The 14,542-nt window shown below is 36.8% G+C and overlaps 1 protein-coding gene across 1 annotated transcript in view; it reads left to right on the forward strand.

The window, feature by feature from the left end:
- Positions 1 to 1,497: 1,497 nt before the first annotated feature.
- NVL (nuclear VCP-like) overlaps positions 1,498 to 14,542 on the forward strand; it is a 41,662-nt gene continuing 28,617 nt past the window's right edge. Inside the window, exons 1-13 of the mRNA XM_009894333.1 lie at positions 1,498 to 1,518; positions 1,570 to 1,643; positions 2,290 to 2,342; positions 2,431 to 2,527; positions 3,419 to 3,470; positions 3,950 to 4,216; positions 5,336 to 5,462; positions 5,752 to 5,828; positions 6,112 to 6,246; positions 7,497 to 7,598; positions 9,669 to 9,786; positions 10,259 to 10,403; positions 13,148 to 13,418. Of these exons, the coding sequence (XP_009892635.1) occupies positions 1,498 to 1,518; positions 1,570 to 1,643; positions 2,290 to 2,342; positions 2,431 to 2,527; positions 3,419 to 3,470; positions 3,950 to 4,216; positions 5,336 to 5,462; positions 5,752 to 5,828; positions 6,112 to 6,246; positions 7,497 to 7,598; positions 9,669 to 9,786; positions 10,259 to 10,403; positions 13,148 to 13,418 (1,539 nt within the window). The remainder of the gene's footprint in view (positions 1,519 to 1,569; positions 1,644 to 2,289; positions 2,343 to 2,430; positions 2,528 to 3,418; positions 3,471 to 3,949; positions 4,217 to 5,335; positions 5,463 to 5,751; positions 5,829 to 6,111; positions 6,247 to 7,496; positions 7,599 to 9,668; positions 9,787 to 10,258; positions 10,404 to 13,147; positions 13,419 to 14,542) is intronic.

The raw sequence follows: 14,542 nt of genomic DNA on the forward strand, positions 1-14,542 counted from the left end.
GGGGCGGCACAGGGGGTCTCGCCTTCCCCCTGCTCGCTGGAAGCGGCCTGGAGCATCCGGCCCGCTCAGGTGCGGGGAGGAGCGGCAGCGAGCGCCACAACCGGCCTTGTCTCTCAGGGCTTTAAAAAGGCTTTAAAAAGACCTTTAACAGAGCCCTTTTTTTAATTTTTATTTTTATATTTTTGTTTGGTTTGTTACTTTCTTGCATACTCTTCAGTACTTCTGATCCTGAAGCTGGCTGCTATTTCCAGTGTGAAATGAATAGTCGTCCGTCGTTCGTCCCCCCCCCCCCCTCCTTGGGGAAGAACCCGGAACTCCCCCCCCCTGCTTTGGGTAGATACCGGCAACTTGGAAGTGTTTACAATTGGAAACATGTACATCGATTATATTTAATGAGTGAAGGAAGGGAAAAAACGTGATTTCTTCCGTAATACACGGGGTCAAGAGTGGGAAGAGCAGTGATTCCTCCAGGTGGCATAGTGCTGTGCTAGGGTTTATGAATATTTATGGTGACTTTGCAAACTAAGCACCGTTTTTCTGTGTCTATGTGTAAGTGTACTCGGCTTCTAATTCCTTAAAATGTGAGCAGCTGCTTGAGGGAGCTTGCTTATTTTCCTTTATGAGATCACAGTGACTATGTCTTGACTATTCTGAAATGAAAGAGCCAGCTGGATTTATGGTAGGCTTCGTATTTTCTGCAGGTCAGTAGCTGCCCACGGGTGAAGTGTAACTTCTTTTTTAAAAATAATTCTGTATTCAAGTTTAAGCAATTTGATTGTTTTAAGCAGAGGTACAATTTAAATGAGATTTTGAAGTTCTCCTTGCTGTAATATTTGTGGTACCGTGTATTTTAGGGAGATTCTGTGTCTCATTTTTTTAAGAAGGAATCCACCATTACAGTACTGAAACTCCTCCTAATTTGGAGAGTGGGTGAAGAAAGCAAATGGAGTACCTGAAATTTAGTACACTTTCTCACACTTTCAGAGTTGTGGTTTGAAAGTGGGTTGGCTCAGCTGCTGTCAGAAAAAAAAAAAAAAAAAGGTTGATAGAATTCACTTTAATTTATATTCTTTTCTATAGTATTCTTTGAAACATCTTGTAAAGATGAAAGTGCTTAATTGTGACAGTATCCATACTAATTGATGTAGATTGTTTCTTTTTTAAGGTCGGAGATCTAAAACAAAAGGAGGTTAACTGAGAGAAACCAAGAACTTTAGAAGGATTGACAGTAAGATGCTGTGTGGGTTACAAACTCATCTTTCTTACTAAATAAAAACAATGGAGTTGCACCAGCAGAAGTCACCAAAGCACCAAAATACAGTATGCTGCATTTCCCACGGCTAGCTAGTTGTCTGTGTCTTAATAAGCATTTCCCATTGCAATGGGAAATTTCCCATTGCAATGGGAAATACTGTCTAGTGTGTTCCAAGGCAGCTCAAAGCTGTTTCTGATTTTCATTTTGACTTCTTACTAAGAAGAGTAGAGTTTGAAACAGACATGTTTGATCTAGCTGTTCTGGTGAAGTGATTGACAAACATTTTATTCGCTGCTTAAAATTCTTCATTTCAGTATCTTGCAAGTAGTAAATGTGGCCAGTATGTTGACATTGGAATTCTAGCATCTGATTTGCAGAAAACCTACAGGTGAGCAAAGATTTGTATTCTTATGTTCTACATTCAGAATATGGAACTTTTTTTTTTTTAATTTGTGTATTTTTAATCAAAATTTTAATTTTTTTATGTTAACTTCATTACCAGTTTTAAGGTTGATTGAAACAGAAAGATAGTTTCCACTCCAGTGTTTGCTGATGTATCTAATAACTTATATTTTATTAATGCATTGGCATTGCAAGATCTAGTTGTGGTTTGTGGGTTTTTTTTGTTGTTTTGTTTGGGTTTTTTTTAATTAAACAGCTATAGATGCATTACAACATGTTGGTTCTTTTGCCAGTAAGCTTAAAATGTTAGTGAAAATAACACTTCAGTGCAGACAGATGAGGGAGATACAGGATTCAGTGAGACACTGAATCTTGTTCAGTTGCTCAGCAGGACAGTCAGTCTTGCCTAATTATTTTTAAGCTGTTACACTTCTCTAGGTGCTTTGTTTCATCCCAGTGATTGAACTATTCCAGGCTTAAGAAAAAACAATCACTTTTTCACATAGTTGGTTTTTAATAAGAGCTTGTGTAGAAGCTTGAGTATCAACTTACAAAGTATTTTTTCCACTGAGGAAGACATGTTGCGGGGGGGGAAGCAGTTGATGTAACCTATTTATTTTGTGTTTTTTCAGTGCAGAATATGGACGAAGAAAAAGAAATGCTTTTAGAATACAAGTTGAAAAAGGTAGTTCTGTTAGTGTTATGTCCAAGACGCCAAATTCTTTGATTACGCTTTGGCTGTTTTCTTATTGTGTTTGAACTTTTTCTTTCAGTGTTCGGAATAATCAGTAATGAAAAAGAACGTGAAGATTTAGCAGTTTTAGAAGCTGAACATGTGGCAAAAAGAGCAAGACAACAAGAGAAAAATGAGTAAGAAGAATTTTTACCATGAGATTACTTTCCTAATGCCATTAGTATTATCATTTCTTTAAAGGTTTCTGTCTTCACATTGTTAAATGGTGGTAGTTCCAAGGTTAGTGAAAGATCCTTCATTTCCTATAGGCTTGTCTTCATCAGAAGTTACCTGTAGTTAATGGAAGCACTTTTTTTTCACTGAAGACAAGCAGATAGTAGAGCCAATCATGCTTTCTGTGTTGTGGAGAACATACAGCCCTGAATTACTGGATATCCTTGGGGCTTCCTTGGTAGTTTTCCATGTATGGCCCCAGTCCTCATGTGATTCAGTTCCTTTGTTTTGTTTTGTTCTTAATCTTTCTTGGGTGGGAGAGATATTAGCTAAATCTGAGAGATAAGACTACAAGACAGGCTATTCAGAGTAAATCACCACTGGTTATGAGGTTGGAATTAAGATTTCCTAACTCTTAACCCTGTGCATAGTCTCATGGACCATTCTGGTTTCTCTAACCTGTGATAGATACTAAGGGTCTTATGGGAAATTAGGACATTGTAATCAGAAGGACTGGTCTAGTTCAGCAGTGATTTGCTACTACTTCCCTTGCGCCAGAATTGGTGATTGTGTGATCTGAATCAGATTGATCTGACATCACTTTTTTTTAGGACTGTCTTTCAGCCAGATTACTGAGTTGATCTAACTCATCACAGTCTTGGAAAGAATGCATTTTTTAGCTCTTCATAGTAGTAAATTTAGAGCATGCTAGTCAGGAGTTTTTCTCCAGTCTCTGCATGTCGTGGTTGTGGGGAACAATGTTGTGGAAATTGCATTTGTGCTGTTTTGTGGGTTTCTCACTTGCAGTTCTGCACTGAAACATTAATAGTTTTTCGTCTTCCTTCCCTGTAAAGGGCTGAAGGAAGTGCCACAGATGTCTCTGATGATGATTATCCAGAAGATCTAGTAAGTTATATTTTATTATGATTGTATTTGCATAACACATGCTAATACGTTGGGAAACTGGAATGCACTTGAAGAGTTTAAAAGTGGAGATGAAGATAAGGTATAGCCAGACTTGGCAATTCCAACTGAAAATTTGTAGAGCTAAAAGGTGGTTATTTTCTCAAGAAAAAGGAAGAACCTATGATGGGGAATCACTTTTGAGGAAAGCACACTGGGAGACCAAAAGACTCTGCTGTCGATTGAAATGATTGAAGGAACTGACACATCTGACTTACTCGCAAAGGCTGTTGCCTCTTCAACCAGAAGATGTAATTTTGTATGTGGTCATTTGATTTGCAGAGGAGTGGGTTGGAAGGTGTAGGACTACTTTCTCCAGCAAGGATGCTGACTGAGGTTTATGAAAGTTTTCATTGGTCTCTTAATATAAATAACCCAAATTATAACTTGTATGTTTTCTTTTAAAATACATGAATCTGCAGTCTACAAATCACATGAACAGTTCCCTGCTCAGCTTATACAAGAAAGGAAATCCCGATTCTCTTCCAACGATTCCAAAAAATGACCCAGTGGAAACCCCCCCTCCTGTGCGAACAGCTCCTCAAACAAGCACACTCTCACCAGGAACACCTGTTGACACACGCATCTCTGAAGGTGGCTGGTTCATTGATAAAACTCCGTGTGGAAAAGACTTTTTCATTGACCTTTCTGAGGAAGGAGATGGCGATGCGAAGAGACTGATTTCTGAGGTATTGTGTTTTACAAAATCAATGTGATTTTAAGTAGCAAGTATGAATATAATTTCCTGTGTGATCTGACAGGCTTTTGAGGGGTGATACTAAGATCAGGACTGTCTGTTTTTCTGGATTTAAAAAATATATTATTTTTATTACAAAAATGCATGCTGTGTTTAAAGAGAGTGAACATGTTAAATAGAAGGGAAAGATTGGCTCAAGCCCATTGGGGTATTTGTTTTTAGCTTGGTTTCTGAAGAAGAAAGGGCTTATTGCCCACTTTGTCATCCTTCCACTCCCTGCCTTCCCCCAGTTTGTTTTTTTTTTTCTTATTTAGGAAAAAACAACTGTTCAGTGGATTGAAAACTTTCCATTTATGTGTGGGAGATAACCTTTATGTTGTTTGGCTGACCAGACCTTTTGGCAGGATCCTTTTTTTATGTATACCTTTATATCTACCTTTCTGATAACATAAAATGCTTACTGAATAGGCAGATTTGACAAATAATCCCTGTATCCTAGTAGTGCTGCATCTTCTTATATAGAGAAATTGAATAAAAGGGAGATCTTCAAATTGTAAAATGTTTGCAATAATGTATTCTAAAAAAAAAAACAAACACCAACAAACCCAACTTTTATTGAACCTCTTTTTTTTTTTTCTTCTGTATTAGTCCTTTTCTTACATGCAGTTAACTTGTGTCAGTACTAAATAATATTTTCTTACAGCCACTCATGACTTACTAGTAATTAAAATTGTTTCCATTGGAGTAAATACATTGATAGTTTTATTCATCCCCAAAGTGGATTGCACTATGGTATGCAAATAACTGGTGTCTGATTTTGGTTAGTGGTTTGGGGGTTTTTGGGGGTGTTTGCTTGGGTTTTTTTGCTTATAAGTATGTACTCTTAGGAAAAAAATGACTGGTGTAATTAAGCCTTTTCAAAAAAGGCAAATCCTATGTTAAAAAGGTTTTGCTGTAAAAAGAAGGGGTTAAATTCCTGCCTTGTCTTTATTCATATAATACATGTAAGTTAAGCATCATAGACACTTACACATTTTGTTCTTTTAAGTATTTGCAGAAATTCACTGACGTGGAAGGTTTAGTATGTATAATTCTGGTTTTTATGCCCTAGAAATCAACAGACTTTTCTGTCTTGGAGAGTGAAAGAAGGAAGACAAAGGGTAAGAGAACAAAAAGGAAAAAAGAAGAATTTCCAGATGTAGATGGAGAAATTGATGCCATCTTACTTAAGCAGAAAGGTGAGAAGTTCTTTTTGGCGTGCTGCTCCAAACAGAGACGGTCTTTTTCTGTGAAATCCCATTACCAGAGAAGTGTTTTACACTAAGGTGCAGAGAAGTGACCTTGAGCGTTTTGTGAAGAAATTTAGCCTTAGTGTTGTACTAAACAATATTCCAGTCCTTTCTACTACCAAAACCCAATATTACTCCATGTACGTAGCTAATTGTTTAGGCAGAGTTTGTTCTTGTTCAGTGTTAGCAATTACTATTAGGCCATGTCTAAGTTTGCATGACTTTTCCTTCTTTACAGTTAGAAGTAAGGGACCAGAGCTTTACCACCCCTCAGTGAAGTTTGAGGATGTAGGAGGCAATGACGAAACTTTAAAGGTTAGTTAAAATTTTAATTGTGAGACACACAATGCTCTGAATAGAATGTCTCATGAAAAATGATGAACAAGAAATCTGGCAGAATGCACGGCACTGAGAATAGCTGCTTATACCAACAGCGACAAAGTTTTGGGTGTTTTTTCTTTGACTAATCTTTCTGAAAGCAGTTGCTGAAATTACATTAATAAGGAGACCTTAATTTTATTTTGGCCCATCTATAATATTAGCAATGTAGAATACCAATTTCTTCAATTTAAATGGAAGTCTCTCTTGTCCTTAACAGGAAATCTGCAAAATGCTCATTCACGTCCGTCATCCTGAAGTCTATAACCACTTAGGTGTGGTTCCACCTCGTGGTTTTCTTTTACATGGACCACCAGGATGTGGAAAGACGCTACTTGCACAGGCAATTGCTGGGGTGAGAGAACTTCATGTTTACAGTTTCTTCTGCTTCTGAATTATATTCAGAGAGAAATGAAATAATTCTCCTTCATGATAGACTAGATCTTTTTCTCTTTTTTATCTCTCTTCTCTCCTTCCTAGCTTAGTCTAAAATATATTCATTTTTACTTCCTTTGTTTAAATTCCATATGAATCTGTACTTGATAGAACCTCATATGAAGAGGGGACATAGTGACAGGGTTTTATGTTTGACTTAATTGTTTTGAGGCATTCCCAGGACAGCAATATAGGCATGGATATTGAGAAGGCTATAAATGGAAGATACTTTTGGTTAAGTTTAGCTGTGTTTTAAGTCTGGTCTCAACCTTACCATCTTTTATGAAGCGTTACATTGATTCTATTAGGTAGTGTCCATTAAACAGTGATTTCTGAATTCCAAAACTGGATGTTGCCTTGCCTATGTCAAGCTAATGATTTCAGTGCGTATGATGTTATTGATAGTTTGGTGTGTGGTGAGGCTGCTGTGCTGCTGTGTTTCTGTCTTGGATATAAATCTAGGAGCTATTTATGGCTATTCAGTGAGAACCATGGACATTTCTATGTCTTTAATGCAGTTGATCCTTAAATGTCACATTATAACCTTGAATTTAGATATGTGTAAATTATGAACTTTTGTAGTACAGCTTTTATCTTTGAAATAAAATAATGACGTTTATTACTTAAATGTTGGTTAGACACTTCTGACACTGTGTCAAGTGTTTTTATTCAAAAGATTTGGTTTCTTTTTAATTCCTTGCTGTAAAAAGGTACCTGTTGAATAAATCTGTGATATTTAATACTTCAGCAGGTGTTTGTGTCCTGGAAGGTTACTGGTGGGGATCTCTTCCACACTACTAAGTAATGTTTTGTTACAGATGAAATAGACAATGTTCTCAAGAAAGACACTCAAGTATGAACTGAAATATATGAGTTGGGAAGGATTGGGTTGAGGACCAAGGTACAAAGCTATTTGGCAGTGCAGTCATTTTCTAACTGAATTAGGGAAGCCTGGGTTTTGTATCCATTGGTGTTCACTAGGCCAGATAGCTCAGACCCATTTTAAATTAGAGGGTGTTACTCGTATTTTTTTAAGGGCTCTTTAAGATTTAGTCTTGATTACATAATCTTTGGGTGTAAAAGATGTCATATTGCAAAATATTTGTCGTCTAGGACAGCCAGCATTTCTAACCTCGGGATGTATCACACAACATTCTTTGTCTCTTTCAGGAGCTTGAGCTCCCGATGCTGAAAGTGGCAGCAACGGAGATAGTGTCTGGAGTGTCGGGGGAATCTGAGCAGAAACTGAGAGAATTGTTTGAGCAAGCTGTGGTGAGATGCCCGTTGGAAATAACACTGTGAATTATTTGTCCTTTTCTTTGTAAAGATTCATACTTTGTTGCTGTGGTTTGAATTTGAGTGAATATTAGTGAGTGAATCTTTATATTGCTGCACACAAGTCATAGTGTCTCCCCTTCTGTGACCAGAATTCCATTGTACTGTGTCATGCTGTCATAGAGCACAAAGATTACTATTCTGAAATCTTGACAAAAGATAAGTCATCATATCAATGTAAAGGGAGCAACATAAATTATTTACCTATTTGGAGCTGCTTGGCTTGTTAGATAAAACCCACAAAGACGTAACAGCAGTTTACTGTGCTTTTTTGTTACAAGTTTTTTTTGCTGTTTTTATATGGCATGGAACTTGAGTGAATGTGAGAGACTTAAGACTTTGGGGTTTCGGTATAAAGCAAGAAATTAGGGACAAATATCATAAGAGCAGGAGTCAAGTTACAGTTGAAGTTTTGCTTTAGTGCAACTTCTAGATGTAATAAGAAGCAAAGAGAACCAGACAGGTTGAGATAATTTTAAAAAATGCAGATTCTTCTTTTTTTTTTTTTTTTTAGTATGTGGTTAATGTTTTATTTCATGAGGACAGTTTTCTGTTCCTGACCTCTGACAATGTTCTGGTTTTCCAACTTTATTCCATTTTTCTATTCTTCCCCACAACTGTATGTAGGTATTTAGAGTATGTTCCTGTAAAAAAGAATGCTAAACAAGGCAAAAAGATTGATTGTATAGCTGTTAGATTATTATGTTTCCAATTCATACTACATTTATATTTTTAGAAAGCATTGTTAGGGTATTGTTTAGAATAAAATTAAATCAGTGATCGCAGAGAGTTTTTAGAAATTATGTATCTTTTGTATGTATAGTGATTGAGGGGAGGTTGCTATAAAAGTTATTTTTGAAGAAATTAAATGCATTGCTTAAAATACGTTTTAAAATAAAAATATGTTGCCTTTCTTATAGTGCCTCACATTCACTTAAGTAGTTTTTCCACTTAGTTATCGTACCAATTTTTATGCAGGGGAAAATGACATGGTTCTACTCTACATTGTGCATGTACTGTGGAATTCTAGCTTAGTTACTTTTCCCTCTATCAGATAGCGGAACAGTGAATGACGGCTAGATGGCGCAGTTGTTACTTGATAACACAGAATGCATGGGTTTTGAAATACTTCTATATAAATCTAGTATTTTTTTGAAGATGATTCTAGTATTTTCCTTTAGTATTTCTTTGCACTACTAATTAATAATCTTATGTCAGTTAAGCACTATTCTTTTCTATTAGTTACAGTAGTTTATTCTATATTAGTGTTGGCTTTTTATGAACATGAAGTACATGGAATTTTAGAACACTTCTAGGAGTTTGTCATTGCTCATTTTTCCTTTGAATTTGGTCAGACTCTGTAGTAATCTTGAAGTTGGCAGATTATTTATTGTGACGACCTCCTGCTCCTTTTGTTTCATTATGTGTGTCCATGATGACCTACTGCTCCTTTTGTTTCATTATGTGTGTCAGTAATGCTAGCTCTTGAAATTCCACAGCTCTAATGTCACCGACAAAACAAACAAACAAACAAACAAATCAGACCTTTCTTGTCTGATTTGTTTTTTTGGACTTGAGCAAGTAAGCAGTCGCAGCTCTAATGTCACCGACAAACCAACCAAACAAACAAATTAGACCTTTCTTGTCTGATTTGGTTTTTTGGACTTGAGCAAGTAAGCAGTCACAATGGAATAGTTGTGGAAAACATAAAGCAACATAGAGGTACATTTAAATTTTAAACAGTATATAGAGACATTTTGAATCTCACACCTATATAAAGAGTCATTTTGAATCTCGTGCTTTAATTATTTCATAGCCTCGGCTCAGTACAGTTTCATAGTCTGGCAGCTTTCCAGACAGTAAGAACAACAGAATTGTTCTGGGACAGGTTGATTGTGCAGCAGACTTAGAGTAATAATTATAGAACAGAAAATTCGAAAAAAATCTTTCTCTCTCCATAATACACGTCAGTGTAATTTTGTAATAATTAATATTTCTTGTTCCTAGTCCAGTGCACCATGTGTCCTTTTCATTGATGAGATTGATGCAATCACCCCAAAAAGAGAAGTTGCATCGAAGGACATGGAGCGGAGAATTGTTGCGCAGTTCCTAACTTGTATGGATGGTCAGTTTCAGGAACGTCTGTACTAAGCTAAGCTTTGTAATTATCAGGCTTGCTGTCTGTTTTCCTTCAGCAGTGACTTGTGGTTACTTTAGTGGAGATAGTTGTAATAATTTTTCGTATTTTGGCACGGTTTACCTGGGGGTGGTGGGAAGATTCTAATAAATTTGAGGGGATGTTACTACATTATTTTCATAGTGGTCTGTAAAGTATTATATAAGCCTGTCTGTTGTATAAAGAGATATAATGGGAAAATGTCAAATGTCATTTGAAATGCTTATTTTTGCTTGATTGTGCAAAACGTAAATTCTAGGTAGTAGAAATAAGGACGAATGGCGGTTTAGTATGACTGTTGGTTAGTTTCTCTCTGCTGTTCTGAGTAATAGCTGTGTGGCTCTGTTTCTGCAGCACCCAATATCAGTGCAAAGTTGGGATAGTGAGTATGAGTCCTAACTTCCTTCCTTCCTTCCTTTAGACTTGAATAACGTGGCTGCCACTACCCAAGTCCTTGTTATCGGAGCAACTAACAGACCTGACTCACTGGACCCTGCACTGAGGCGAGCTGGAAGATTTGATCGAGAAATTTGTTTAGGGATCCCAGATGAAGCAGCAAGAGAAAAGTATGTGTTTTAAAGTTTAAGCTTCTTTTTGATTAATTAATAAATAAGGAAATAATATGTAAGTTAACATACAAATTAAGGAAAAGTACTTTATTATGTTTAGTCCTATTTGTGCCTGTACACACCTATGGACCAGCTCACACTGAAAGGTGCAGAAGGCATTAAGTGTGCATCTGCTCTTTGTAGCTGTGTCTACATTTGGGGTGGTTTCCTTTCTTGCATGCAGATCTGCTTTTAGCATTATGTTAATGGGCTTTTGAGTGCCTTAACAGTATAGATGACGAAATTAAATAAATATTTTCTGTTGTTCAGGAAGATAACATTCTGTCTTTGGTGCCTCCTATGTAACTATTAAATTAGGAGCATAAATTAAGTACAGCCTCTTTGTTAGTCCTCTCAAGCACGTACCTTAAGCAACAGGCCTAGATTCTTACATTCCATTCCTTGTGGAAATACACCAGTCCAGGCATTAAGCTGAGCTGCAGTCATCCTGTTTTGTATAATTGGCCATTTTTACTCCAAAGATCTGTGACCATCAGACTAGATTTAAAAAAAAATAAATTTTGCTTTTTCAATTAAAAAGGAACTGCTGCTCATTTCCACAATAACAGAAAACACAGGAAGGGAAGTGTGAAAACAGCTATGGCTTATCTTGCTACAGGAAGGAAAGAAAGGTTAAAGGATAAGTTCCTTCTAGCTTGACTAATCTTATTTCTAGGTTGAAAAAGCTAACTATTCTACTTGCAGCATTGCTCACTTTGTGTTGTTAGCACTACTGTCTGTTATTCCAGCCTTTCCCTCACCCCTTGCCTTTTGGCCATGCCTCCACCTTTTTTGTTTGTTTGTTTCTTCTTCTGGATCTACAGCCCTGTAGTAATTATGTTGCTTTTGGTTGTGGGAAAACATGCAAGTGATTAGAGGTAGAATTAGAGTTGATTGATGAGAGCTCTGATTCTATGATATTTCTTAGGTACACGTTAAAAATATGATGTTCACCGAAATAACACTGCTTCAAAGGACAGGAGTTGAGAATGACAAAGCCATCATAGTGTGTAGAGCTTGCTCACAAGTTAGAGTGTAGTCACATTGGTTCATATTATTGTTTTGTACAATTGTTTGTATTTGTGTTCCATAGGCTCACAGAATCTGTTGATTTTATTTTCTTTTTTAATTTATCCCCTCCCCCATGCTTTTGCGTTTTGTTCTGGTTTTGGGCTGGTTTTTGTTGGGGTGTTTTGTTCCTTTTTTAAAATAAAAGGGTCATATAGAAACAGAAGTCCTTATAGTGTCCTGATTTACCACATAACTAATCAGTCTTGCTGAAGGCATGATTTGAACTGTTTAGCTGTGGTTCTACAGGCTTAGGGGGGTGGATAAGGATGAGGAGGTGTACCTGGAGAACTTGCTTTACTTGCAGTGTTTTCTTGTGCGTATATGAAGCACATGAAGGAAAATAGTCTATGTAGCACACAAATTTAGAATGAGCCATTTACAATTCTTAACTTTTTACACTTTGAGTCACTTGATTAGCTATAGCTGTTGTTGGACAGGGTGAAAAATTAGAGACCCAAGCTAGTATCACTAATAAAGATTTAAATGAGAGATGAGGGAACTTGCCAGTGGGGAAGGCAAACAGATGAAACATATTATTTCAGAGTTTTGAGTAGTTTAATAAGTCATTCTTTTCATAACTTTTCTGTCATTACATAACTTCATATGGAAATAAACTAGTTTTCATTGGAACTAGAAAGTATGTTAATGATCTTCACACTTCTTTGGTTTGTGCTGCCTTTTAAAAATATTTTCCCAATGAGGTGACGTTTTTGTGTTTTAAACAAGTTGATCCCTCTGCTCTGAGTTCTTCAGCACCAGTATTTGTGCAGTGACATTGCCTTTTGTCTTTTTTTTTACTATTCATGTTGTCCTTGGCTTAGAAGAACAGCAGGAAATCTTGGTGGACCTTGAAGGAGTTTTTTTTAAGCTTCAGTCTTGATATAGAGTGAAAAAACTCCCATTTAAAAAAAAAGCGTGAAGCATAGCAGTTCACTGTCAGTTTCAGAGAGCTGTTTTGTGTTAGTGATGGAACTGCATAGGTAGGTGTGTAACTTTAACTTTCAAATGAGAATGAGGTAACACATGAGGTGTACACATAAGCTGGAAATTTTACTGGCGACTCAGGAAATATCTGCAGTTGTGTGCCACCAACAATGGTAGGGGAAGAGTACTGAAGATTAAAAGACAGAGCTCCTCACACAGTCTGATTTCATTTGCTCATTGCAGAATAGTTTCTTTTGGATATACTCCAATAAATAAATAAAAGTGGTATGGAACAGGCAATGCAGGCTAAGGTTATTAGGAATACAAGGTTAAATATCTCAATAAATAACTTGTGTGCATTTCTGTGGTACAGTCTGAGATATACTCTGTCAATTTTGAATCACAAACTAAGGTTTAAAGAATCTATAATATTTAGATTCGCCAAAACTAGCTTTTACCCACTGACTGACATTGCCTGGCTGATGCTGTTGGTTTTTGCTTGAGAACTGAAAGGAAATATATAGCATAGTTTTGTGGGTTTCAATGTTGTTTACTTCCTAGTTGAGTGAAAACTGTTCCCACTGTACAGCTTCAGTTCATGTGGACTGAAAGAGACCTTAAATCATTGCTGTTTGTTTTCATATGAAAATAAAAAACCCCACAGCTTCATCTTTATTTTATTGTTTTCTTTCTCCCTACTTCATTAGAATTCTTCGGACTTTGTGTCGAAAACTTAAACTCCCGGAGTCCTTTGAATTTCATCATTTAGCACGGCTGACTCCAGGCTATGTAGGTGCTGATCTGATGGCGCTTTGTCGTGAGGCAGCTATGTGCACAGTGAACAGGATCCTGATAAAATCTGAGAAGCAGAAAAGGAAACACATACACGCTGGAGCAAACACAGCTGAAGAAAGCATGGGAATAGGAACAGACATCCTGGTGGAAGAGGATACCAAACAATTAGAACTTCCTCCAAAGGTATTTGTTCTTTGGAGCATGTGCCTCTAATATCTTAAGAATTGAGCCATTTTATAGTTGTGAAAGTCATTGCTCATAAATCTTTAAATATCTATGGCCAACTTAATATTAAATCTAGATTTAGAAATACCAGTTGCTAAGCCAGAAACTTAATTCCTAATGACCCATATAATGGGTCTGAATAAATGGCTCCCAAAACCGACACCTTCTAAAAATAGTGTTAAGGTTTTTATACAAGGTGTCTTGTTTTCCTTGAGGGTTTTGTTGTTGTCTGTGTTGTATTGTTTTGTTTTCTGGCAGACCAAATGTTAAAAGAGTAGCTATATCTCTCTTCAAAAGTGTTTTGATTGTAAGAGAATTGTAAGAATATTAGACTTGCACTGAGTTTTTACCAAGCTGTTTGCCCTCAGTGAAATATCTATGATGATGCCCGAGGCTCTTCCCTGACCTGGTATAGTTACAGTTAGCCAAAGTCTAGGAGTATTTATGCAGTCTACATTTTCCTTCCAGCTATGTGATTACCTGGGACAAATTGCATGTGGTGTCTAGTACCTATAGCGAATTTGAGGAAGAGATATCTATCCGCTAGAAAGGTTGGGTTAGCAATGTAACTTGAGCTGCAGAGAAAGTATCTGTTAATGTGCACTACAGCTGGAACTCTGTTGCATTTCTAGTGCCAGTATTATTATTGGGGGTTGAAACTAGATGATCTTTAAGGTCCCTTCCAACCTAAATCATTCTGTGATTCTGTGGCCTAAGTAACATGCTGTGGCCAGTGAACCAGAACATCTTCATATAGAAATTCTTGGCTCTACTTCTCGAAATGTTTAGTGTGTATGTGCCTTCATTAATCGTAGGCTTCCTAAAGATTTTTCTAGAGAAGTAAAACAAAGTGACTTTAAATCCATATTGTGCTCAGATTATGGTTTTAGAAGGACTGTGTTGAAGAAAACTGTTATTGTAATAAACAAATACCAGTGTAAAAAGCTGTAGTAAGCCTTTGTATAAGAGTAGCATAATCGTACTGCGTACCTCCTAGTATTTCCTGGGGCCTGATGTAGCCAAAAGAAAGCGGGGAGGGGCAGGTACTTGCAGCTTTTATCAACATCACCACGATCAAAGGG

Source organism: Charadrius vociferus, unplaced genomic scaffold, assembly GCF_000708025.1.
Source record: "Charadrius vociferus isolate BGI_N301 unplaced genomic scaffold, ASM70802v2 scaffold261, whole genome shotgun sequence".
NCBI lineage: Eukaryota > Metazoa > Chordata > Aves > Charadriiformes > Charadriidae > Charadrius > Charadrius vociferus.